The sequence below is a fragment of the Lutjanus erythropterus genome, chromosome 7, assembly GCF_056507025.1.
Source record: "Lutjanus erythropterus isolate fLutEry1 chromosome 7, fLutEry1.hap2, whole genome shotgun sequence".
In the NCBI taxonomy this organism is placed as follows: domain Eukaryota; kingdom Metazoa; phylum Chordata; class Actinopteri; order Lutjaniformes; family Lutjanidae; genus Lutjanus; species Lutjanus erythropterus.
The window spans coordinates 16662245-16689554 of NC_139323.1; the positions used below are offsets into that span (position 1 = coordinate 16662245).

Genomic DNA, 27310 nt, shown 5'->3' on the forward strand with positions numbered 1-27310 from the left:
ATTCAAAGTAACTGTACACACACATTGAGCTTTTCTTTCAGCATTTTTCAGCTCAAGAGGGTAAGAGTTGTGCACTGTACAGTGTGTACTGAATAGACAACAATGGAAAACCTAACTAGCAAGTGCGCATCTGCATGAACTGATTTGTCACCACACAAATGTGCATTGGGTCCTTTAATTGTAGCCTAAACGGATAGTTCAGATTATTTGAAGTAGGGTTGTATGAAGTACTTATCCGCACGCCAGTAACTTGGAGAAGCAGAAAAGGTGTGTACACTACATTTAGAAGATTTTCTCTGCTGTATTTTGTCATCAGACAGCCTTTTCTGAGAGGAGACCATTGTTACATAGGGCAAATTTAGTTCTCTCCAAAAGAACCAAACTCCACGTGAAAACAGTAATTTAACCTCACAGAACACAAGACTTGCTGGCCTACCACTGCCTCAATCTGTTAGTTTGCTTGTGCTATTGTGTGAGTTTGGTGAATCCGAACTATCCTTTTAAAATACCAAGTCATACATTAACACAACCAAACAGATCAGATCTGCAACTCCTGTGTTCTGCACCGTAAACTTACTGATTTTGCCTATGGTTTGGTTGGTTTGGAGAAAGCAGCATTTGGCTTAGGCTCTGCTTCTCCAGACTAGGGGGCATGCTGACAGCTAGTAGTACACTGACAATCGATATCTACCTCATACATCCCCATTTTAAATAATCCGGACTATCCCTTCACCTGTAGAGTCCCATTTTTTTTTTTTTTTTTAAATGGCTGTGACCAACTTTTAATGGTATCCAATGAGAGGTAATATCTCTCTACCCCAACATTGCATTGACAGTGATATTGCAAGGTGCTTTATGGTCAAATTGGCAGTGTTACAGAGAGTAGTCTCTTGGTGTCTAGTGTACTGTGTACAAATCCACGATCAGCAAAAAAGCAGAGCCTCTATATTTATGTCGTAATAGTGCTCTAAAGTCCTGACTGTATATGAGTCTAAATATGCAGTATATAGCTGTAACAATTCAAATACATATTGGCAAGTCCTTGGCATTCATTGAGCACCACCCTGTTATAATGTATTGATGGGTTTGGAGATAGACAGTTGGAATCACCTCAGACAGACGGAGCAGAGAGGTGAAGTCCTTTCAAGATGAAGAGGACACAGTTCCTTGTAGGGAAAGACGATGGAGTGGCCAAGAGTTTTGTGGAAGTTAAAGACTGGTGGGACTCTGAGTGCTTTTGTTGCTTGTTCTTTTAACAGTCTATTCAACATTTTGAGACATCTTTAATCCAGCTTTCCTCTGCACAATAATATGAACACACAACAAAACAATAGAAATATATCAAATCCATACAGACTTCCCTTTTTCTCATGTGTACAGAAGTTTTAATAACAAAACCTTAATGAAATGTCCTATAAATAACTTTATTTAATGTTTTACAAGCACAAATGTCCAGTCCAGTGTCTTGCTCGTCTATGTCCTTGCTTGAGTCTGCTTGTAAACAGCATCGGGGAAAAAATACTAAGGAGAGATACGAATAATCAAATCATTTTCATGTTGAACTTGCGCGCCCCACCCTGTCCTCCACTGGCAGCGGGTCCATCCACCTTTCTGAAGGAATATTCCACTGAAAAATTGTTCTTGTGCTGCCCTCTCCCTCGACTCCACACAAACAGCAGAATGAAACAGAAGAGAACTACCCCCAGGAACATGATACAGCCCATAGCTGTGGATATGAGGATGGTCTTGAGGTCCAGAGTAAACTTCAAGAAAACTCTGGTGTCATTCAGATTCGTGTCATTAAGGTCCCCAGCATAGTAAGTGCGGTTGGCCATTAGGGCAGCATCTAGTGGCAGCCCGCTTACTGTAAGTGTGGCGAAATAGGTGTCATTTCCACCAGCATTGCTAGCTATGCAGATGTAGGTTCCACTGTCTGTTACCTGAGCATACCGTATTTCTAATGTGCCTTCTGGTAACACAGTTAAGCGGCCACTGCTCTTTGTGGTGATGCGGCGGCGTTGGGGAGAGATCCAGAATATGACCGGTGTTGGCTCACCTTCTGCTCTGCAAATGAACGACACAACCTGTCCCTCACGGGCAGAAATCTGCTGCAGTTTCCTGTTGCGGATTTTGGGCTTCTGGCAAGTAAAGTGATCAAAGAGAGCTGAGTCAGAGAAAGCGTTAAGGGCCCGTCCCTGCACCTCGACGGGCGTCATACACACTGGAGAAGCGCCATCAAAATTGAGGGTCTTCCTGCGCTGGAGGATCCACAGCAAGCGGCAGTCGCAGGCCAAAGGGTTCCCATCCAAACGCAGTGTCTCCAGAGTGTTGACAGACTGAAAGGCCCCCTCTTCCAGGGTCACCAGGCTGTTAGTAGAGAGGTTAAGAAGGCGGATTTGCCTTAGACCGCCTAGCGCATATGGCTGAACTACTGCCAGGTTTGTGTTGACCAGATGCAGCTCCTTCAGCCTAACAAGGTCCCGCAGAGCCCAGGACTCCAGCACAGAGATGGGGTTGTAGGAGAGGTTGAGGCTGGTGAGGTGAGCCAGGCTGCGTAGGGCGGAGGTGGGCACAGAGGTGATGTTGGTGTGCGTAATGGACAGCCAAGATAAGTTCAGACCCTGCAGGCTGTGAGGGGAAATGTACTCCAAGAAGGGCCAGTGATCTATCTCGAGGCCCCTCAGGTTTCCCAGCTTACGGAAGTTCTGGTCCTCTAAGGCGGAAATACTGAGGTAGCGGAGCCGCAGAGTCACCAAGTTATGAAGGTAAGATAAAGACTGGCTGGACACAGAAGTCAGGTTGCACCTCTCAATGGTCAGCTCCCGCAGCCCCACGAGACCCAGAAAGGCCTTGTTAGAGATATAAACCAAATCATTGTCTCCAACCTCCAGGTTTTTTAGACTTCTCAGGTCTTGGAAAGTAAAGTCCAAAAGAATCACAATCTTATTCCCACTGAGGTCTAAGGAAGTTAGGTTGGACAGACGTGAGAAAGCCCCCATGGGGACCAGTTTCAATTGGTTGCCCCTCAGTGAAAGTGACTGCAAGTTCTGCAGACTGGAAAAAGCATTTGGTTCCAGGACACTGATCATATTCTCACTCAGGTCCAGCTTTTCAAGACGTTGATAAGGAAGCAAGTCCCCATGCTCTACCCAGCGGAGTTTATTCCCACTTAGGTCCAGGATCTTGGTGTCCAGCGGGATGCCATCTGGCAGTGCAGACAGGCGTTTACCATAACAGGACACAGTCTTGAGTTTTGAAATGCACTCACAACGCTGGGGACATGCTTGACCCTGGGTGGGTGACACTGTGATCATCAGTAGCAAGAACAGGAAAGGCAGGAGCCAGTTGACGTCCTGGCCTAGGCTCACCCCCATGGCCCTCCTTTGCATTCTCCTGCTCCTGTCTGGGGTTGAATCACTGGTCCAGACACCTGAGGAAAGAGAAAAGAAGAGAAATGGGAGGAAGGAAAGGAGAGGGAGAGGACGGATGGGAGGCCAGAAAGAATGAGATGGAGAGACAAAGAGACAGACAGTGAAACAAATTAATTAAACTCAATTCCCCTTCAACAGCAGTGATCAAACACTCTAAATGGGTGGAATTACAATTACAAACTCTAATTGACCCGGCACAGCAGTGAAATTAAAGCTAGAGCTCCGAGATAATCCTCTAAGGACTGGGTCTGTATTCAGTTGAAACAGTTCGATTTACAATGGTCGCCTGTGCCTCGTGAGCAGTCAGGTTTTTAAAATCATACTGCTGCAGCACACACAAAGAAAATTCCCCTAATAGCTATAAGTCAATTTTATATCTGATGGCTGTTTTGCTCTGTAGCTAGCTCATGCATTGTAAATAAAAACAGGGAAACAGAAAATCTATTGTATTCATTAGACCTCATGTGAGACATCTTAAAATGCATGAAAAAGGAAAACAATTGCAGCCTCTCAAAAGCCTTTAACAGCAAATGGCACTACAAAATGGTTTGTTTAAACAGGGTGAGGCAGAGTACTAACAAATGAACTTTCTGCTCCGCAGAAGAAAACACCAGCATGTAAACAAGCTGAATAAAATATGAACAATCTAATCAACGAACATATAGCTCAGAATATCCAGTATAGAATATCCAGTGTCCTGGAGTAAATGCCTGACAAGGTCACTCACCACAGCACCAGGCTACGACTCACTGCATCACAATAACTCAGTCCATCACATCGCCTGCATACGTCTCTGAGGCATGAGGCCTCCCTATGGGTTCATATGACACACATGGACATACAGTACTCTCTTAGAAATAAAAGTTCTAACTAGTACCACATAGGGTTCTTCAGCTTGTCCCCATGGACAAATCTTTTTGGTAGGTGGAATCTTTTATAAAAGTTTCTGTTGTAACCCCTTCAGAGAATTCTACCTAGAACCCAACCTAAAGGGTTATACCTAAAACATCTGTAAAAGGTTTCACCCAGAGCCCCCAATGAGAGGTTCTACAGAGAACCATTCTTTAGTGTGGTGCTAACAAGAGCCTAACCAGGGGGTTCTACTGAGAACCATTTTATATTTCATCCAGAAGCCACCGAGGGAGTTCTTTGAAGAAACCTTTTATATTCCAAGATTTTCGCAAGAACCCCTCCTGGATAGTCTTCTGAGAACCCCCTTGTATTCCAAGGGTTTCATCTAGAACCAACTCAGGTGGTTCAACCAAGATCCCTTTTCTAGAACTCTCTTGTCTTGTGAGAGTTTTCTGAAACACAAAATTGTATTCCATGTAAAGCAAAAAATTATTGAATCCCATATATTGTATTTTGTGATGATCCATCATTTTAACAATCTAGTCTAATCTAATTGTCATTCTTTAACTTGAGAAAACATCTTTTAACGGCCATATTTTCAACAATCTTTGAATAACTTTTTCCTCCAAAAAGGTTTCCTTGTTGAAAAGGGTTCCTAATGGATCCCCTAGTCTTACAAAAAAAACCTCGACCTTTCTTCAAAAAAGGGTTCTTCAGAAGCCAGTGGTTCTTAGCCCTTCAGGGGAAAAAAACACTTTTTGGAACCCCTATTTCTAAGAGTGTACACCCACATAAACAATTCCTCTCTCCCCCTCCCTCTTTCCAACCCTCCGTCTGTTGGTGGATGTTGGCAGCAGAATTTTAATCCCTTTATAAACCCATTGTGAAATCCAGACTAATGGGATGGAAAGTAACTCCAGAAAACATATTCCATAACATCAGAATAATTGAGTTGTGACGAGGACAGTGTGTTAAACCATATTGAAAGGCCATGACTCCTGTGACTCTCACTGGTTCACACATCAGGAGGTCCCTGACCTACAATATGTGCTGGTTATGTCACTAAAATGACTTGAAAAATGTGCTCACGAAGAAAAAGCAAATGTATTAACTGATACAAAAAAAAAGCCCACACATATCACAAGAAATTGTTTCCATTATCTAGGTACCACCTATCATTTACAAAGTAAAAATGTACATATCCATATCTATAACTACTGGGTGCTAATTAGGTTTGAGCGAGTTCTTGGCTGAAATTAATATCCGGTCCAGATTATGTACTTTTTATTATGAGCATCGTGTCAATATCTGTACTTGTAATATAGAATAATCGCTAATAATGCATGTGTTGTATTCATTGATTCATTGAAGTTTATTCATTCAAGATGATCAAAAACTTGTTCTGTAATAGTTTTCTCACTCTTTTAATAGAAAAAAATAAAGAAGAAGAAGATCTGAAGCTCAATTCTGGGTCTGCTCTGTGAATTCTGATTAACCCATAATAATTTCAGGCTTAAATTAACAATTTGCCAAGCCCACGTCCATCTTAAGCACCACCCATGTCCAGTTCAAACTTTGCCCACTGCGAGTATGAATACAGATGTAGATAATTTGGTCTGTTGGTCTGTGTGTAGTTGTTCATCAGTAGTGCTAATGTGTAACGCAAACACTGTCTAGAAACACACACACACACACACACACACACACACACAGTCATACAAAAGACACAACCACAACCAAAAGAAAGTCACAAACTGGGAGGTGTTTGGTATATGGAGGAAGCTTAACAGTGTTAAAGGGTTTTAAATTCCCACCTGCAACTGTTATGGATGATTTAATAACTCCTTTAATGTCCCTCACCTCTACACATGTTCTAATTCATAATTCAACCTGGCTCAGAGATGAATATTCCCATTAGCCAACCTGCCACTGAATTAAATTAAACTGTCTGAAAATGCTAGAACTGTCTGATAGCAGACAGGCTTAAAATGAGCAGAACGTGGTAAAAAAAAAAAAATCACTCACAGACAGAAAATATGAAAATTTCAGACTTTTACAAACCCATTAGAAGCATCAGAAAAGACAGAAATGCATGCTGCCAATACCCCCCCGACACACACACACACACACACACACACACACACACACACACGTCAGACACTGCCTGATATGTAGTCCTTAACAGCCAGCACACAAATTCTCTGTCATTCACTGTAGTCTAACAAGACCTACTAGCAAAAGCAAGAGCTCTTTCTGCACTCCAGTCCTTATGTTTTGGTTCTGACTTTATAATTGAAAAAACATGGCAGCTGAGGCATTGCTCACATTCATCTTGAGAGTACACCACAGATTTATCATTGCACTTCCTCTCAGCTTCTCAGTCAAAACAGATTCTACTTCCTTGTCCAAACCTGGTTCCTACACTACCCACAATACAACTAAAGTCACAGGTTATGTTAGCAAATGCTAGGTTACATTAGCTTTGGCTAACACTAATGTGACCTTGCCTCAAGCAAACACAAGGAGCTGGCTACAGAAGTGATGTCTTTCTGCCTCCACATCCTTTTCATTTTCAAACTTGTAGTCTTCAGCCCCACCTGACACTGATTCAAGTGACTTGAGGTAATTTATAAGACTTTGCTCCCTCTGGAGTCACAAAAGGCTGTATACAACTTTTTTCACATGCAGAAATCAGCATCTGGATAAATCTGTGGCGAGACGTTGGCCTTACAGTATCTCAACTATGTAGATGGTTCAGGACTTGAGAAGTGCTAACTCAGTTCACATTTTAAATACAGCACATTTCATTTTCACAAATTTCTCATAGTGAACAATGTAATCAGTTTGCTTTCTTTTAATGTGTACTGGGAGGAAAATCATTTCATCTGCTCATCTAATTTTCACATGTACTTGTTGTAAGGTGGATGTGTGATAATCCTGCTCTTCTTATACATCTGTACTGGAAAAAATGGTGACCTTTCACGTTTTCAATTTCTTGACATTAATTGTGGATATCTCTTACTGGCTATTTGATCATTTATTTTATAATCCACAGCATGGAATCCACAATATACCTCATTCTAAAATATCTATTTATATTGTTGTATTTCATTTTTGTTATTTAATATTGGGCAAGTTCTATACGCTGTTTGGAACGTCATCGGTCCAGACTTGAGAAGTCATGTTTTGCAGCTCTGATTGGTTGTCAGTGTATCCAGTTGCATCCGGTCAACACGTCCCTTCCAAGTGCAATGTGTCAGGCTCCAGAAACTCAGCTCAAACTCTCAAACCAAGTGGCTCTGATCTTATGTGGATCAAGATTCTGTTACTGCACAGTCTATTTCTCACCTGAAATTATATTTTAGTTTACTGCTGTAGTGAGAAAGCTTGTAACTTGCATTTTACACCATAGTAATGGTTTTAATTTAAGTAAATTAAACAATAAACCATTTTATTTTAATCCATCAAATAATCACTAAATTAAATTTAAAAATAATTTTAAGGCGAAATGTATGCTTGTGAATTAGTCTAATTAGTGAAATAAGCTAAATGGCTTCTCTCATTAGAAAATAATTAATAATTTTTAATGGTACGTGAGACTGTAAATATTTGACAGCATATATCTCTGTGATGTAATGTTCTTGAACAATGTCATAAAAATGCATGAACATGCACTTTAACATTCCTTGACATCTGACAGTTGGACTACTTTAATTGATGCACTAACTATCCTGGATTAGGTCAAGTTACATAAGGAGAAAAACAACAGGAGGATATATAAGTGAATTTCATTTTGAATGACAGCACTGTCTGCACGGTTTCAAGGACTTCAACCATCCACCTTGACATGCTTGTTGACTTATGTTGAGCCTTGAGTTGGGCTGACATTTTCTCCACATCAGCAATTCTGAGGGGCATTCAGCTTTCCTTAGAAAACTGTAGCAGCTCAGCTGCCTCTGCAAAAGTTCAACATTTTTTTCCTCCCATGGGCAGTTACTGAAACAGAAAACCACAAACTTCCTCAACCCCTTATTTTAAAAATGTCAGTCACATGGTTGGTTTTCCGAAACCCATATCTGGTAGCAGTCCCTCACTAATAAGCCTGGAGGCCCCCGGACAGCTAATACACCACAGGTCATCAGCAGGTGAATGGAGCAGTGTGCACTCTACTGTATACAGCGATGATCCCCCCTGTGGGCATGGCAGCGCCACACAGAGCTGCTGTCCAAGAGGCTACTGTTACCTGGTAGTAAGCTGCAGTCAAAAATAACCACTGTAATCTTTGATTACGCAGCAGGAATACAACTGTGTGTGCTCTTCCCCGCTGACCTTCAGCTGATGCAGGTGGCAGAGAGCAGAGGAGAGGCACTGCTGAAGGAAATGAGCTGTTTCTCCTGACAGCACAGAGACTGATAAACACTGTCACTTTTTCCTTTTTCTAAAGGATATTTTTAAAGAAACAGTTCAGATTATTTGATGGTGGGGTTGTGTTATCCATAATCAATGTATTACCCACAGTAGATGCTGGTCCACACAACCCCTATTAGAAAAAGTATTTTAGGAAAAGATCCACCAAAAAGGTTTGTATCAGTTAAAGTGTATGCTATATTTAGAATATTTTCACTTGTTTATTTTGCCATCAGACAGCCTTTTCTGATGGGAGATCACACTGTATAAGCCAAATATTGCTTTCTGTAAATCAACCACACTCCATGTGCACAATCAGGCCATGTTTTAAATTCATCAAAGTTGCACAATAACACAAACAAACTAACAGGTTGAGACAGTGATAGACCAGCAACTCCTGTGCAAGGTAAAATTATTGATTTCACTGATTGACACTGGTTGGTTTGGAGGGAGAGATATTTGGTCTATATAATGGCTGTTTACCAGAGGAGTACAACCATGGAATGGCTTGAACTGAACTGATATATTTTTTTCTTAAGCAATCTGTGGTAAAGTGGCTAAAATACTTTTTGTTGCTAACTCTGTCCATAGCACTTTATTTCTTAGTTTCTGTGCTGTTGCCCCTCTCCTTTTCTCCTAACTGGTTGCATGCCGACTGGAATCTACTGTGTTTAATACACTCATTGTGGATAAGTACCTCATACCAACCCACATCAAATAATCCACACTACCCTTTTAAAGATGTTTTGCAGAGTAAAAACAATTTGAAACAGCTGTTGGCTGCACTCAGATAAATGTGTAGAATATAGCAGGGTTAAAAATATCTGCTTCATCAGATAGACATGATGTTCCTGGCAGAGAGTAATATTCAGTGAAATTCAGTTATGTAAAAAGTGAAGTCAGAGGATGTTCAACAGACCGAACTACACCAGCTATGTCTTGCAGGCAGAATCAATATGCAGCTCTGATACAAACTGCAATGCTCCGATCGGCTTCGAAAAGGACAATATTGTAGGTGTCTAATGTTGTCATGGCAACGCCTGCACCATCCCACCCCAAACCACCTCAACCCCCCCACCCCCACTCCCACCATATCTTTCTTTAAATGCTTTTCTCCTAATTTGTTTTCCATACCTAGAGCTGAAACATACCTGTCCACTAGACGAGGTTTCCCGCCTCTGTACGCTGACCTCACCTGAACGTCATCAGCCACCTGCCTGCAAAGCCGCTGCCCATTTCCTCATTATCTCCGGAGCAATTATCTCAGGTGGTACTTCCATGCATTTCACAGATAGGTTTGAGGCATTATTTCCTTGGCTGTACCTGTTTTCTTTCCTTAACTCTACCTGCTGTGTCTTGGTGTCTGCTGTTACCTGCTGCCAAAAACTGAGACAAAAGACAGATGGCTACTGTCTGTCACTGTAACACAGATGAATTATATATGAAATCTCTGTCAGAATGTGCTGTGCACACGTCCAGTAGCATTAGGCAAGAGGTCAGTTTTCTTTATCTCACAATTTTGGTTGCCAGGCAACATTTACTCATCCAGTACTTTCTATTAGAAAAAACTTTACAGCCTGAAGTGATGTTCTATTCTGGAAATGCCTCAATATTTATACATGAGGGGGTGAACTGAATTGCAGCATCTATTTTTTTTTTGTTTCTGTTAAGAGTGTTATGCTGTTAGCCACACCAGCTTTAGATATTTGGGCATCTCAGCTGTCAACAGACTGTAAAATCGTTTACGTAATGACTTTGTCAGGCCAAAGGGCTTAAAGAGACACTGCCAGTATCATCAGCAAGTTTGATCTTTTATTAAAAGGCACAGAACCAGATTGGACTGAGGAAAGAGGCTGATAGACCTTCTCACAGCAGACATTTTGTTCGTATTAGACCTTTTCCACAGACACTGATATAACATAGTAAGCTAAACACGTGTTAATAAAGACACTAATTAAGGCTCTGTTCCATTTCGTGTAACAGAGCCATTCCTGTTGCCTTTCTGGGTTTTTTTTCTGATGTGTGCTGGAAAGCTGAGACTCAACTCATGTCTGTGTTGGAGAGCGGAGAGAAAGACATTTCTAAAAGTCTCTGTGTGTTCATCTATCAGTACTTCTGTAGCTGAATCTTTGTGGTTTGAATCTTAGTTTTTCTCCTGTGTCAATCTTTCTACTTTCAGATATGTGCCTCATTTATCACAATCATCTCAGTTTGCTTTCAGCTGTATAGAAACTGTGTTACTGCTGATGAAAATTCAACATTTCCTGATTTTGCTGTTCATAATAAAAACTTTTAGATAACAAAATAACGGGGAACATTTATTGTGAATAATTCCTAGGAAATAAAATGTTTATCCGCCATTTTACAGCTGCACAACTGAAGACTGACTCGTCATAAATACACACCTTCAAGCAAATGCAAACTCTAGTGTGGTGGACTGAAATTACCAACGGAGGCGACAAGCCATCATCTCCTTCATTTCTTTATTGCCTCTTCATTGACTTTTTACTAGGATTGCACCTAAAAATTATGTTCATTGTCCACTAATCTATTGATTATTTTCTCAATTAATCTATGATCTATCTATGAAATGTAAGAAAATGGTCTGTCAGTATTTCCAAAGCCCAATATGACGTTCTCCAAAGTCTTGCTTTGTCCACAGTGCAAGGATATTTAGTTTACTGTCTTGGAGGAGTAAAGAAAACAAAAAATATTCACATTTAAAAAGCTCAAATAGGGACATTTTGCCTTTTTTCATTAAAAAATAGTAAAAGCAATTAATTGATTATCAAGTTAGTTGTTAATTAATTTAAAAGATAACAACTAATTGATTGATTAATTGTTGCAGCTGCACTCATAACATTAACAATGGCTCCATTCAAGTGTCACAGGAAGTCATGACAATGTCACAGTGAGCCAGCAGCCACAAAGAACCTTAAACTGACACCAGCTGAATGGAATTCAACCATCATTAATTTTATGACTCACACCTGTGCTTTTCCTGCTGTGACATGTCAAATTGCCTGATGTGAAAAATGCCTTTGAGCAAAGAGATGGACGTTAATGGATGTACTACAAACCCTTCTCAAAAGGGCATCATCAAAAGAAAAGTTGGAGAAGTGGAAAAGTGTATATTTGATCTTTTAGTTGTGAGGAAGATATATTTTTTATGTCTCTTTATGCCAGTGAAAAGCCTGAGTCCTCCACTAGATATGACAGAAAGAGACTCTGCTGCCATGACAGTGAAAGACAAAATGCTATCACAAATCAAAGACGAGGGCTTCACACTGTTGTTGGCTGCTCTCGTGACGCTTCAAACTGCAGCTCACACTTGAATTGTGATACAAATTTTAGGTGACGCGTTTGCAACAAGAAATAACTTCGTGTTGCCTGAAGCATTCAAGTATTTACAAAGGGCAGACTATGTTTCTGCCTTAATAAAAGTGTCAGTACAGAAACCCTCTGCCATTCTTTCAGAAGTTCTCAGAAATAGATCTCCATTTAACATTTAGGAAGACTGAAATAAGATGGAATATTACAATTTTATTGAAGAACTCTAACAGAATAACATCTTTTTATTTCAATCACATATGTGCACACAAATCAACGACTGAATCATAAGACAGCCAGATTAAAATATTCAGTGTGCATCTTGTTAAAAGCAGTCACATGCAGTGATTGCCATGGTGTCAACAGTAAGGAGTCTTTATTCAGGAGCTGATGGAATCAACTGGGAATATGATATTAAATTTTTATTAAAGAGAGATTGGTAGAGAAGCTGTTGTTGATGAATGCCCTGTCTTGTCTAGATTAAACTTTAGTCAAGCTAAAAGGGCATTCCTGTGCTCCCAGGAAGATGAAATTCAGCTCATGATTCATCTCATGTTAAACAATAAGCTCAGAATTTACCATTTGATTTTAATAGTCACCTTTACAGCAGACCAAGTTGGTGTAGATGGCTCATGCTTTGGATAAGGCTGAAATATGCTAAAAACTTCTGGATGGATACCATCAAACTTTGTCCAGACATTCCCAGCTCCTAGAGAGTGTGGCCTAACAACTTTTGTAGTCTTTTGATCTTTCCTCCAGTGCCACCATGAAGTTGAGATTTATTTCAGATGAACTGTCTCAACATCTACGATAAAACTTCTCATGTAGTTTAACTTTGTTGTTTATGACCAAATACTTCAAACTGATGAAAACCCATCAGCCTCAGCTAGTTTATGTCTACACTATACCTGTTAAACATTAGCATGATGTCATTGCTACTGTGCTCAGGAGTGTATCTACTGTATGTTCCCAGGCTCCTATGGGGTTCTATGTTCCCATGGTCCTACATTCCCAAGGTCGTATGTTCCCAGCATCTTATATTCCCAGGGTCACATGTTTTCAGTATCCTAAATTCCCAAGGTCTTATGTTACCAAGGTCCTATGTTCCCAGGGTTCCATATTCCCAGCGTCCTATGTTCCCAATGCCCTATGTTCCCAGGGTTCTATGCTCCCAACATCCTAAGTTCCCAAGGTCCTATGTTCCTTTATCTTATATTTTATGCTAACCCCTATTGCTAACCCTACCCTTACCCCTATTATGTGCTACATAAAACTAGGAGAATTTAGGACCCCAGGACAGCACATCTGTAGAACTAGGGAACATTGGAACTGGAGAAGTGGGACCTGGGAACATAGGAATGACCCTTTGTGGGCATGTTAGCATTTAGCTCAAAGCACCACTGTTGGTCTCACAGAGCTGCTGGCAGGGCTGTAGACTTTTAATCTGGATTAATTAACTTGCTTTTACTGAAATTGCTGCTTTGTATTTCATTTCTGATCTTTACGCTACAAGATGCTAATATTGATGTCTTCTTAATCACAGTTGGAGCATTTAATTGCTTATGTGGTAAGCAATCACCCAGTGATTACTGGCATCCAACTGTCATTAGGTTCCTCGGTGTCCCCTCTACAGCTACACTCAGTGTGGGTCTTCCTCTGCTCAGAGTTTGTAAAGTACAGATGGCAGAGTGGGTGACCCGGAATCCATGTACTCTCTGACCCAGGCCCAATTACCATCCAAACACTGCAGCGAGTTTGAGGGGGAGCGAGAGAAGTGTGGCTTTTTAGCTAAAAAACAGCCAAGTGCAGGTTAGGTAGCAACAGAGCCATATTTAGACAGAGGAGTGGGCTGTGAAGCCGCAGGGGTAAGGGGACCCAGGGAGACATTCTGCCACCTCTCCACCCCCCGTCCAAAAACCGCTATGTCATTTTTTTCTGAGACTAGCTTTAGTCCAGGCTGACCTCCTCCTCCTCCTCCTCCTCCTCCTCCTCTACAGCTTCTTTTTGTTTAAGCAGAAGCTATTAGGGTTTGAAAGACAGCAAATTAAGCTAATGGGCCTTATGCAAACGCTCTCCATCTCAGCTATTCAAAATAATAGATCGCGAGGCCCCCACATGTTTCTACATGAGGACATTAGGACAGGATCAGACAGAGGGCACTGCTGATGCTCGGCTAAATCTTACAAATTAAACACGCACGCACCCTATTAATGTATGCATGAAACTTCTCTAATAAGCTGAAAAGTGTGTGTGCGTGTGTACGTGTGTGTGTGTGTGTGTGTGTGTGTGTGTGTGTGTGTGTGTGTGTGTGTGTGTGTGTGTGTGTGTGTGTGTGAAGAGACAAGATTTAAATGCTGGTTTGCAGCTAATGGACTGGGTATGTGTGTGTGTAGATGCAGAGCTATGTGTGCATCTTAACTCACATTTTGTGAGAGCTAATAGCCTCTGGAAAGTTGACTTGAAATAGTAAAAATGCATAATACGGTATCAAAGCTGAGTGTCTCATTAAGCGTCTACAAGAATCTGAGTGAGAATAAACATTCATAATTATTCAAGAAACAGCACATTTTGCTGTGGCAAACTGTACTGCTGTGGACGGGGTCAGCAGCAAAACATATTTTACCCACCTAAAAAATTTAATATCAGTTTAAGTGTATAGAATATCTTCACTGCTTGACTTTGCTGTCAGACAGCAGTTTCTGATGGGAAACTGAAGAACACACTATGCTCTCTTTGGAGCCACTCCTTTCACAAAAAATACTTTTAACAGAACACAGGAGTTGCTGGACTACCGCTGCCTCATTTGGTTAGTTTGTTCGCTTTACCGTGTTAAAATGTTTTTGTCAGAGGAGTCTGGAGAGATATAACTGCTTCAGTGCCTCGTTGTTGAGCTGGTTCAGCTCAGACTTGAAGAGGCAGACCGAGTGGGAGCAGAGGGGTTTGAGTGGGACAACTGATGTGAATTTTTTTGGTTCACAGAATTAATTACACAATATCAGGAAAGTGAGCACAACACTTACATGACAGTAGTTTAAATTTGGATTCAAACTAATTTCTAATATTTTTTGATGCTGACTATTATGCACACAAGACCCTACATTACGTATTTAAAAGGCTATTGTGGATTTGGTTTTCCAGTGGCTTTAAAGGATATGATTGCTCAGCGACTCGCCCTCATTCAGTGATGCATCCTGTACAGCCTGACTATTTTCACTTCTAATGTGGGGAATTAAGGATTTATTTCAACCACACAAGAGCTGGTGATTGTTGGAACACAAGAAAGACTTACCAGGACAGTTTTATTTAGTGTCTCTGTTGAGTTTGAATGAGATGTTTTGCAGATTTAACAAGACAGTTAAGCTTGTCTTAATTTGGGAAAAGGGAGAAACTTGAATTCAGGAGGTGTACTGTTGTATTTTTTCTGTTCTATAAGGAAAGTATGTGTAAGAATGTTTACTCTCTTGACATTTTGTGAGTTTATTTTGCTCACTGAAGATAAAGAGTAGAAAAATGTACACAGAATGTGTAACATAGAGAGACTCCAACTATTTTTAGCTGCAGATGATTACACATTTTTTTGGTCTAGTGAGTATTTACAGCAGCAGGATGGCGTCAGTGGGATGGACTCAAAATAAACTACAGTGTCCATGTTGATCATGAGGAAGAAATATGTTAGCCAGTGCAACAGTGTGGCTCACTTATGTCGTTTTAATAAAACAATGGCCCTCAAGAGAGTAAGATATATCAGGGGTTAGAAACAGAAAACTCTTCTTCCCATGCAGCTCTATGTAAGGAAGCTTATATACATACACACACACGTATATACATATACACACACACACACATATATATATACATATATAAACACATATATATCATAGACAGACAGACAGACAGACAGACAGACAGATAGACAGATAGACAGATAGACAGATAGATAGATAGATAGATAGATAGATAGATATAATGTGTGTGAGTTATCTATAGCAAGAAGGGGCCTGAAGAAATCAACAGCAGCAAAAAAAGAGGGTGAGACTGCCAGACCGGTAATCATTCTGCAGGTGTAGGACACAGCTGACAAATGAGCAGGAAGTGTGTTTGAGAGTGTGTAGGTGTAGCCAAGCGCTCTCCAGAAAAGGCACACAGGCCGAAGCATAACATCCACAAAAGCTCCTCAAATGGCTGTGCTCGCTCACACTCATTTCTCCATGCCCACTCACTGAGCTTTACATAAGCACATACTCATTGTGTGTGTGTGTGTGTGTGTGTGTGTGTGTGTGTGTGAGTGTGTGTGTGTGTGTGTGTGTGTGTGTGTGTGTGTGTGTGTGTGTGTGTGTGTCCACCAGAGAGAAAACACATTACTCATTTACACTGAGGGAAGCCATCGTCAGTGTCCATCAATCCATGTGGAGACCCTGAAGCCCCTGGCAGTGCATGGTCCAGGAAACACACACATACTCTCACAGGCCATTACACACACACTCACGCTCACCTGATGAAAGAGACAGAGAGAGAAACGACTGAGTTGCTTGTTCCCTTTTATGACCCTGTAACTTCCACCTTTGCAGTCTGGTGATGGATCGTTATCACTGGCAGGGCTGTGGTGCCCTCTTGAATGCCTGCATGACGGACGAAATGTGCCCTCTGGAGAGTCCTTCCAGTGGGGAAACATGATGAATTGTTTTCTTGGAGGTCCTTCCACTGGAGAAAACATGGCAAAGAGCCCTCTAGGGTGATCTTCCAGCAGAGTAAATGTGATACAGTGACATACAGGCTGCCTTGCATGCTAGGAAATCAGATGGCCTGTCGATGCCTCTAAATGGTTAAATAGCTAACAGTTCACTGTGTTTTTATTAAAGAGCTGTTGTACTTGTTGTACTTTAGGTCATACAATAAAACAAATTTAATCTAAACTAGGGATTGGAATTCTTTCACCTTAAACTCATCATGACTTCCACCAAAATAGTGCCCCACCTTTCGATAGTCTGCATATATATGGGTAGGTGCAGTTAGGAAGAAGAATGAGTGTGTATTAACAAGAATATATGTGTTAAGTATTTGACAACATAGGGGTCTTTCCAGCAGCTGTGGACACTGAGGTGCCAGGAGCAGTCAGAAGATAGATGAGGGGCGTTGTGTCCACTTATTTAATATGGTTTTGTCCTCAGGCCCTGCATAATAAAACTGCCGCAGTGCGCTGATCAGATATGTCGGAAATGGCCATTACACCTCAGCAACGTATGCAGAAGATTGATATGAAATACTAGTATAGGGGTGCCAAATGGGATTTTAATTATAATAATGGATTACAGTGAGAATCTTAAATTGCACTTCTGTCCTATGCAAAGCAGCAACAGTGAAACCAAAGGACACAAAGGGGTGATTAAGAATGTGTCTTGCCATGTGGCATGAATGTTTAATAAGAGAGAACTGTTTCAGGGCTTATGGACGTAAAGGCTTCGATGAACAGGCGCTAAATAATTGAAGATGTTATGCTGCGTGGTCATGTCCCACTGACATAGAGACTTTGACCTTACCTCCAGCTGCAATAGCTACATATACAAAGACATACACATGATACTCTCATACTACATGACTGATGGGAGATAAAACACCTCAGTCATACAATGATACAGCTGTTGAGTTTCCACTTTAGCTGCCATAAAGCTATGATGCATTAACTTAAACTGTTGTTGGTCTAAAAAATAAAGTTCTCTCTATTTTTAAGCATTTGACAGACCTGACCTCCATCTTTTTAGACATAATAAACTCCTTGTCAGCTTTTTTAAAAAACTGAAACTAAAATACATGACTGTTCAAGAAGTATGTGAGCTGCCAAATATCTCACAATAATTTGCATGATACTATAAAAAAACATCTGCACTAATGAGGTCATTAATAACACTAATGATTATGAATGTATATTACAAGGGCAAAGTGGATAAGTATTTCCCATCTTTTAAGTATGTTAAGTAAGATTTTTTCCCCTCATTAAACCTGTAGTAGGCAGTTTATTTTTGATGGCATTAGACAAAAGCTCCATAATAACTTCTAAAGGAGAAATATGTAAGTCTAAATAGAGAAAAGCACGTTGCCTGCAGGCTGCATGGACGCTGAACAGTAGTGCAACAATATATATGGACAATGACAAGCAAAGACAAGTCCAACACTGTTAGTTGGCCAGCTGTTAAGAACCGTCAATTGTCTGTTGATGGACAGCTAAAAAAAACCAAAAGCCCACTGATCTGAAAATACAGGCTCTGGAGTTGGAGTTCAGTGGCTGTCTGTCTTACTGCCTTCCAGACTCCATTGACATATTGCTCAATTTAACCGTTGTAAACATCCGCTCCTTCTAAAAGACACTTGCTTATTTGGCGAACATTTAGCATTATTCTGATCTCCAATAAATGTCAACAAAAACAGGTATTCTTGCCCAGAACGGAAATTTCAAAGTGTCGTTGGAGAAGCTGGTATTTCAACTTAGCTTGTAGCCTATAACAGAAGACTGGTCAATCACAGGTTGCTAAGATGGATGATTATTGAGTCTAATTCCCAGAACATCAGCAATTGACGACACGGTAATGAGAATTAACAATTAACTACCTTTCCCCACAATGGCTTACTGAGCCTTTAACACAGTTTTATGCAGAAAGGTGTTCCCAAAATCTAATCAGATCACGTGGTCTTCAGGAGAAACCTGGTGATGACTTGTTCTGGACTTACTGTGTTCACAATCGAGTTATTAGGCAACATGCTGGAAGAGTCAGTGGTGTATTTCTTTTGTTAATTTCATTCAAATACAACTTACGAGACCACTTCTTATGGCACTATAGTTTTAATCTAAAGTTCAAAACCTCTTAATGAATAAAAACGGACTTGCTAAACTTCACTAAAACGTCCACTTTGTTTATACATCATAATTTTGTACAAATCGTGTTGTTTCTTTAAAGCTGTTAAACACATGAAAAATTCCAAGCTCTTCTGTTTGCTGCACCATCTATAGACCCAGGCTATGCATTTTATACTAAATTTCCATCTACTCATATGTAAAAGTTTTTTCCAAATTGTTTCTGGATTAAGCATCAGCAGCATAAAATTTTATTTTGCAACAGCAATCAGAATTGTGAAGTTTGATACAAGTTCCAGTAAATAAATTTGGTTGTCACTGCATAAACCCGACTCCATTAGAAGACTTCTTACATTAAATTACACCAGTAAATGTCAGGTTTAGAGTAGGAGAACAAGGTGTTAGACCCACCATCTAGTATTGATACTTAACGATTGTACAGAGGCCGATTCATTACAGAGGATGCCAGTTTCTCCGATAACAGTAACCACAACAGACCACAATGCACTGCATCTTTGAGACCTTTTCCCATTCACAGAAGTAAAGAGATCAATAAATCAAATAACATTCACATGGCTTAGGTGAAAGAGGGAACAATCTAAAGTAGGTTATTACACCTTTTTTTATACTTTAACTAGACTTGTTAAAAGGATAGTTTAGACTGTTTGATGTAGGGTTGTATCCACTTTGGAAAAGCAGTGAGGGGGACCAGCACAGAACTCCTGCGGACAGGGTCAGCACAGACGATATTTTAGCCAATTTACAAAGGTCAACAACAACAACAAAATCAATATCAGTTTAAGCGTATGCTATATTTACATATTTAGAATATTTTCATCCCTTTACTTTGCCATCAAACAGCCTTTTCTGACTGGAAACTGCCACAATAAAAGCCAAATACTGCTATCTCCAAACCAACCAAACTCCAAGACTGGTGGTGGTGAATCCCACCTATCGTCTTAAAACACCAAAGTCACACAAACAAAACTAACAGATAGATTCAGCAATAGACCAATACCTGTACGTGTTCAAATTACTGATTTGGCCCATGGAGTTTGGCTGGCTTGGAGAGAGCGATATTTGGCTTATGTAACAACAATTTCCCGTCAGAAAAGACTGTCTGACGGGAAAGTAAAGTGGTGAAACCCGGCAACAACTGTAGGCAGTACACTGACTGTTAATAAGTACCTCATACAGCCCTTCAAATAACCAGTACTATCCATTTAAAATGATAATAAAGTAGCAGGAAGTTGATTTTTTCCAAATTTAATTATGTCTAGCCATAGATTCTGAATAGAAACTTCAAAGTACACAGATTACAATACTGCTCTGTTTTTATTAAGTTTCTACATGGGAAACATCCAAAACGAGTATTACGAGAGAACAGGTGGGTCTGTAATACTTTAATAACTCACTATGATGACAAGGTCTGACCTGGTTTCTTTTTTATCAATTTGCACTGAGTCATGTTCACAGCTGAAGGTTAAAACTAATATTGAGGTTCCCGCACAGTCTGAACCAATCCAAACACAGTCAGTTTGAGTTAACACGAAGGGATCAGTGGCTCAAAAGAACATTAAGTTTGATGCCATTCTTTGAGGGGCCACCGGCTGTCACTGTAATGCAGGGCGACACTTTTTCCCCCGGTCACAGACACACACACTCGATGATGATAGTCGAGGCTTATAGCGCCCACAGCAGTGCTATCGTATCGACACATGACCCAGCACATTTGCATTAGAAACGTTCTGTAACAGTAATTCATTACTGGCCTCCATCAATTTGGGCCTATTACGAGGGCGGCCGACTTACTTACCCCGTGCTTATTTATTTCAAGGCCTCATGAGAGTTGAGAGCTTGCAGTGAATAGACTAATGATGATTAAAAAATCCAATTACAGTCATTAAATTTTTTTAATTGAATGCTTTCCATTAAGTCAACAATCATTTCTCTTTTGATATGAGAGAAAATATTCCTGAAAGGATACTGGAAATTGGGATGATGTCCAAGAGTCATGTTCAGGATTATATCTTCCTGGATGGATCCAGTTCATACAAATGGTTCCTGTTAGGGCAGTAACTTAAAGGAATAGTGCAAGATTCTGAGTTAAGTTCATTACCACTCTCATGTCAGTGTGGTAAATATGAAGCTGGAGCCTGGTGACAGTTAACATACTTCAGTAGAGAAACAGTTTTTTCTGAAATACACAGAAAAAAATTGAGTTTCTGGTGAATTCTGAATTCAGTCACACCCAAACACACGGTTTATGCATCTGTTGCTAGCTAGCTTACAGCTAACATCTGTATATAAAGGGGCTATAGTGATGTTAAAGAATCTGATTTTTTGGCTCTTTGGTGTGAACAAAGAGAAACGAGCAGTGCTTCGTAAAGGCCATTCTTTTTTGTGTAAATAAATTTTACTCTCTGCCCTAAATCCACTCACTGAACAGTGAGAACCAGACATCATCATCATTGCATTCAAGGCTAGACAACTGAGGCAACGTAACACATTTCATACAGAGGGTGAAACAGTAAATTTCACTGACAAAGCCGAGGGACGAGGCATCACCTTGTGCAACATTTAGAGTGCAGATCATTGACATCAGGTCTGGCAATATAAGTAATTTAGTGCAGTTAAGCTAAGTCCACACATCTGAAATTAAACCATATGGTTAGGATATATAAGTTTCAATCTGATCTAGATCTTACACATTTAAACCTGGGATCCCCTGAAAGGCTCTCAGAAAGAGCCGTGATTCCCACTAATGGGCTGGTTGGGGCAAATAAAAACAAGAAGTCCAGCAGTCAAACTTGTTCAGCTGATCCAGGGCAAAAATGTGCTTCGTTTTCTGTCACTTTAAGATGTTGTCACAGGGGTCTGAAACATTGAGGGGGTCATCTTAAAAAGTTATGATGAATTTGCAGATCAGATAAGGACAGGCATAGCCAGAACAATCCCACTGGGGTGATCAAGTACAATCAAATGATTCTACCGGGGTGGCAAAAAATAATGACTTTAAACAGACATGAAATTAATTCCTCTCACAGACCCGAGGCCCCTAAAGGTACACATCTCTTCTAATGATTATATTTATGTAACAATGTCTTTTGTGGATGGAGAGAGTTCTTATTGAAAATAAGCCTTTAAATGCTCATTTCTAGTTACTTTGCCTGCTCTCCTCCTAAGTGCTGTTTATGTGAGTGAATCACTGATTGTTGACTCATCAGACTACCATTATTTTTTAAAATGGGTAACTATGGCGATGTCTTGCCTGATGCCTGCTAGTTCTTTTGTAACACTGTTATAATTTCAGCAGGTGAGCGGGCTGGTTTTGAACACAGAAAGTTGCTTGCGATTGTAGTGCAGCCTGTTGAGGACAATATGGAAATGGACCAGTAGCCTGTAGGCCAGTGATACACAGCTTACAGCCTGCGGGCCAAACCTGGGCTCCGACAGGGTGCCGTGTGTCTCTCCAACCATTTTCTAATTCACAGTGAAAATAAATTGATTTACAGTGTTTTGCCCTCTGAAGGAGAGCAAAAGTTACACAGAAATGTGAATAATTCTGACCTCATAAATGTGTATTTCATACTACAAGAACATAAATATGCTCTTGATTCTGTCTCTGTAGAAGCAGTTTGTGTTTATGAATCATTTCGACATTTCAGTGATTACTTGATGGAAGAGTTTCCAGCTGTGTTTACTCTTGTATAAACTATTAACGAAGCATTTACAACTAAAATACCTCATATTTATCAGACAGACATGAGAGTGGTATCCATCTTGCAAGCAAATCTCCCAAAATGTTGCCCATGGTCCCTTTTTGAGCAGCATCTCAGAAATTTTAACTAATTTTTAATGGCAGCCATGTAATCTTTACACAAAACAACATTTTAAAAAATGAAATGCAATATGGAGTCATTAGGAACACTTGTGGCTCCGCTGTCCTTAGCTTATGGACGCAACGATCTGGGTGTCACGGTGGAATGACAGCACCGGTCAGCCACCCACCCGTCTGTCTTTTCAGCCAGCTCGCCATGTGGACAGGCTTCCACTGGCAGCAAGCCTATTAAATGGCCATCCTCTCTTTAAGCCCCCGTGATCAGAGTGTGTCAGTCAAGCAGCAGTCGCCGTCTCCAGGCAGCCTCTCAGGCTATTTACACGACTTCAGCAGGGATGAGAAGTGACAGACCACCAGGACAGAGAGGACCTAATTGGGGAAATTGGTAGAACGGCCGGATTGTTTGTGCTCAGTGAACAGATCAAAATGTTCATTTGTCCTTGTCCAAATCTTTTGGGGCTGTCTTTAAAAAAATAAGGGAAATAAAATAGAATTTGTTATAAGGACGCTGCCCTGATTGTGTCTGGCAACTACTGATAAGTTGATAAAATAACATGATCCAGTTTAAGGCGTCAGGGACTGCTTAACTACGAGATTTGTGTCCTTGAAAGCACCCTGATCAAATCCTGAATGTAATGACTTGGAAACATCCATTACTTTGTGACTCTCATAACTTTAGAGTAAATGGCTGGTTGTCAAGTTCTCTGTCTTGATTGCTTCAGTATGCATGGCACCTGTTCAGTCTATAACTGTATAATACTCTCTTTTATTTCCATTATGCTGGTGAAATGGAGAAGTGGGGGCAATTTAGAACAGAGCACTTCTGTTATTCTCCCTCCTTCCCAATTAGTTCAGACACAGTAGACTCCCGCAGTTGTAAATTTGCACAAATAATGACAATTTATCATCTGGCCTCAGTACTTATGGCAACACAAGCAAATACTGGGTAATTTCAGCACAGCTCTCCCATACAAAAGTAAGCAAAGGGTAATAAATCATGAAGCAAACTCCAGTCTGAAACAAAATTACCCCCAGAGAAGTGATTTTCCATCTAAGCATGAATACAATCTCATGTCAAAGGTTAATAAGAACCATTTTCACAAGCTCAAATGACTAGTGACCAAGTTAGCAGCCAACTTTATATTCCTACAAACACAAAGGAGTCGTGCATATGACTGGGATTTAAAGGGATAGCTGAGATTATTTGACTTAGGGTTGTATGAGGCATTCATCCATAGTCAGTGTATTACCTGCAGTAAATGTCGGTTGGCATGTCCCCAATTTGGAGGACCAGAGACGGAGTATTTACACGTAAGCTAAGCAATGAACTGCTGTGGACAGGGTCAGCAACAACACGTATTTTAGCCACTTAAAAAAGGTCCTTCTAAAAAAATCAATATCATTTTTTCACCATTTTATATTGCTGTTAGACAGCCTGTTTCTGACAGGAAACTGCTGTTATACAAGCCAAATATTTCTCTCCAAACCAACCAAACTCAAAGAAACCAGCAAAAGAATTTTACCTTGCAGAAAACGGGAGTTGCTATGATACTACAGTGTCTATTGATCTGTTAGTTTGTTTGTATTAATTTGGGCCCTCTGTGGTTTAAAAGTATAGTTCGTATTCAAAGTCACACAATAACTCAAACAAGAAAGCGGCAGACCAGCAACTCTTGTGTTCTGCAAGATAAAAAAAAATTCCATCTATGTGGTTTGCTTGGTTTGGAGAGAGCGATATTTTGGTTTATTTGGTGGCTTCCCATAAGAAAAGGAGTACAGTTAACCTGATATTGATTTTTTTTTTCCTTAGCAGACCTTTTGAAAATGGCTAAAATACCTTTTGATGCAGCTCAAATAATCTGAACTAGCTCTTGCATAGGATGCAGTGCATAGGATTTTGTGGCATCTAGCAGTGAAACAGCAGGTTTCAACCAACAAATCAACTGTAATTGTAGAAAACATAGTGGTGCAACACAATGGAGTACATGAAAGAGGACCCCCACCTGCTGTAGATAAAAATGTCTCAGTCTAAGCTAATGAAAACACAACAATCCTTATTTTCAGGTGATTATATACTAATGAAAACACACTTATGAGTATTATATTGCATTTCTGCCAATAGATCCTCCTAAATGTTAAAGACCTAATCTTTAAAGTATTGTGCCCTCTAACTGCACAACTACAGCTGTTTATCTGCATCTGAAAGGCACTTTGCAGTTTTCACTTAGATAGGCGGCACAGAGACAAGAGCCAGAAAGACAAAGTCATCAAGAGGTGGAGAGGTGAGTGTGATCAGTATCTCCGTTGGCGTCTATTTCCTGCCTGGCTGGCCTGTCCGCCGTGTCACCAGCCATCACTTCAGCCCCGGCTCTTTCCATGCCAATTGGCTCGACTTGCCGTCGCTCTCACACTCCCTGCCACATCCAGAGAGGCAGAGACGGGACATATTAGGCCGGCATCACACATCACACGCTTGACATCGTCACATACACACAAAGATTCGCGTGTTCCAATTTACACACGAAAACGGATGAATGCACAGAGATGCAGACAAAGACGGACAGGCATGCATATTCACACTAACACACACTGCTTTCAATTGGCAGAGGAATGTGTGTGAGTTGTATATTAAAAGGTTAGTGTCTTGGGGACATTGACCTTTAGAAAAATCCTTTTGTTTACCCAACATGTCCGAATGGAGTGAAGCTAAAGATCAAAGTATAACAAAAAGGAAGGGATAGAGTATTGCATATATCAGATACCAAAGTGCTTTACGTTGTTTTTGTCTTGTCACATCGCTTTTATTTCATTATTTACGTTGTTAATTTTGTTGCATCATTTTTGTCTTGTTACATCTTTTACGTTATTTTAGTCTGGTTACATCCTTTACTCCATTATGTCTTTCATGTCCTTTTCATCACGAAAAAGTCTTTTAATTCATTATGTTTCTTATGTCATTTTCGTATTATGCCTTGTTACATCATTTTCATCTTGTTATGTCTTTTACCTTGTTATGTATTTTACGTTGTTTTTGTATTGTTGCATTGTGTTACATCGTTTTCTTCTTGTTACATCTTTAATATCGTTTTGTCTTGTCACATCTGTCATGATAGACTGATGGCTATCCAAAGGAACTGTCTTTTCCATGTGTTATTGTCCCATGCATTTACATTAAAATTAATCTTGATGTTGGGAACTTGGCACAGTGACAGAAAAACAAAAATAATCTGTAATTTCCCTCAAATACATTAAAACTAAAGTAACAAATATAGAAACTACTCCTTCCATTGAAATGTAAAGGAGTAGAAAGTACAGATATTTGTGGTAAAATGTAGTGAGTAAAAGCATTCAGTCATGTAAAGCACTGAGTATTTGTACTTACTTCCCACCTCTCTCAGATACACTGTGAAAGATGTAAAGTCTCACTCTAGATTCTAACTCCAACACGTTCCTTGTCCTTTTTCAGCCCCTCAAGGTTGAGGCATCATAAGCCTAAATCTGCTGGAGCCTGCTCTAATCCTTCTTGAAGCCTCCAGGCTCTCCATGTCCTTCTCATTGGCTTCATTAAAAGGATCCCTGTCCTTTCTACTTCCCATTCACTGCCTGCTGCCTGCTCATCAACCAGGCCAATTACAGCCAGTTATCAGGAGTCAACGAGTATCTGAGAGAGGTCACGCATGCACTACGCATTCCTCATCCTTCCCAAGGAAAGTGAGAAATGTTATCTACACGGGGGCAGCAACAGGAGCACTCTTTGTGTAACTATATACAGTGCATTGAGAGTCCATAGAGATTCATTTCTCAAACTTTTTACATGATTGGGTTAGAGTTTCAGGCAGCAATCTAATACTGCCCTCGAGGTCCCTTGAGAAAGAAGCCTGACTAGTGGTGTGAGTCTGCTGGGGAGCAAGGGGAGTGGTGTGCAAATTGAAAGTAATCCTCAGGCTTGGCTGCCGGTGTTGCTGGATTCACATCTATTCATAATTCATTACTCGACAGCAGTGAGGTGGAGAAAGTTCTGTCCGTGTAATAAACCAGGAAGAGACGTTTTTGAAAGGCACTGATGGAATCGGGCAGATCAGCCTCTGTACTGCTGAGGGTCCCAGGTGAGAGCGGCACTTGTTATAAGCAGGAAGACAGATGGAGCAGATAGCTGGGAGTCCACGTATTTCACATCATATTAGATCCTACAGCTGTCCATCCACAATGCTCAAGAGGAGATTAGCTGGCCGAGCCACTGTCAGTCAGACATGAACTGTCAAAAGCTTAATTAGACAGCGTCCAAGCATCGCAAGAAAAGACTTTTATAACTGACACACTGGTTTTTCTCCAACTGGAGCCACTTAAGCTTTTACCCGCCTGACCACCAAGGAGTCAAAGTGTTCAGTCCTCTAGCGAGTGCATTCACCACACTGAAAGGAAAGCACAGGGATAACTACTGAAGCTTCAACCTGCAATAAATGATTTTTCAAGCAGTGAATGCAACAGTGACAGATTATAATCTTTTAAATTGATATATAAACTTATTAGCAATTAGTTGTATCAAGCAGATACGAGCGAGATTGTCACTCATTTCTGGTGGTCTGATGAATGTATAACTCC

General features: G+C 40.4%; 1 protein-coding gene across 1 annotated transcript in view; it reads right to left on the reverse strand.

Annotated features, from left to right (window-relative positions):
* Positions 1-631: 631 nt before the first annotated feature.
* Positions 632-27310, reverse strand: part of lingo3a (leucine rich repeat and Ig domain containing 3a) — a 55184-nt gene continuing 28505 nt past the window's right edge. The window contains exon 2 of the mRNA XM_084722952.1: positions 632-3430. Within this exon, the coding sequence (XP_084579078.1) occupies positions 1542-3389 (1848 nt within the window). The 5' untranslated portion in view covers positions 3390-3430 and the 3' untranslated portion in view covers positions 632-1541. The remainder of the gene's footprint in view (positions 3431-27310) is intronic.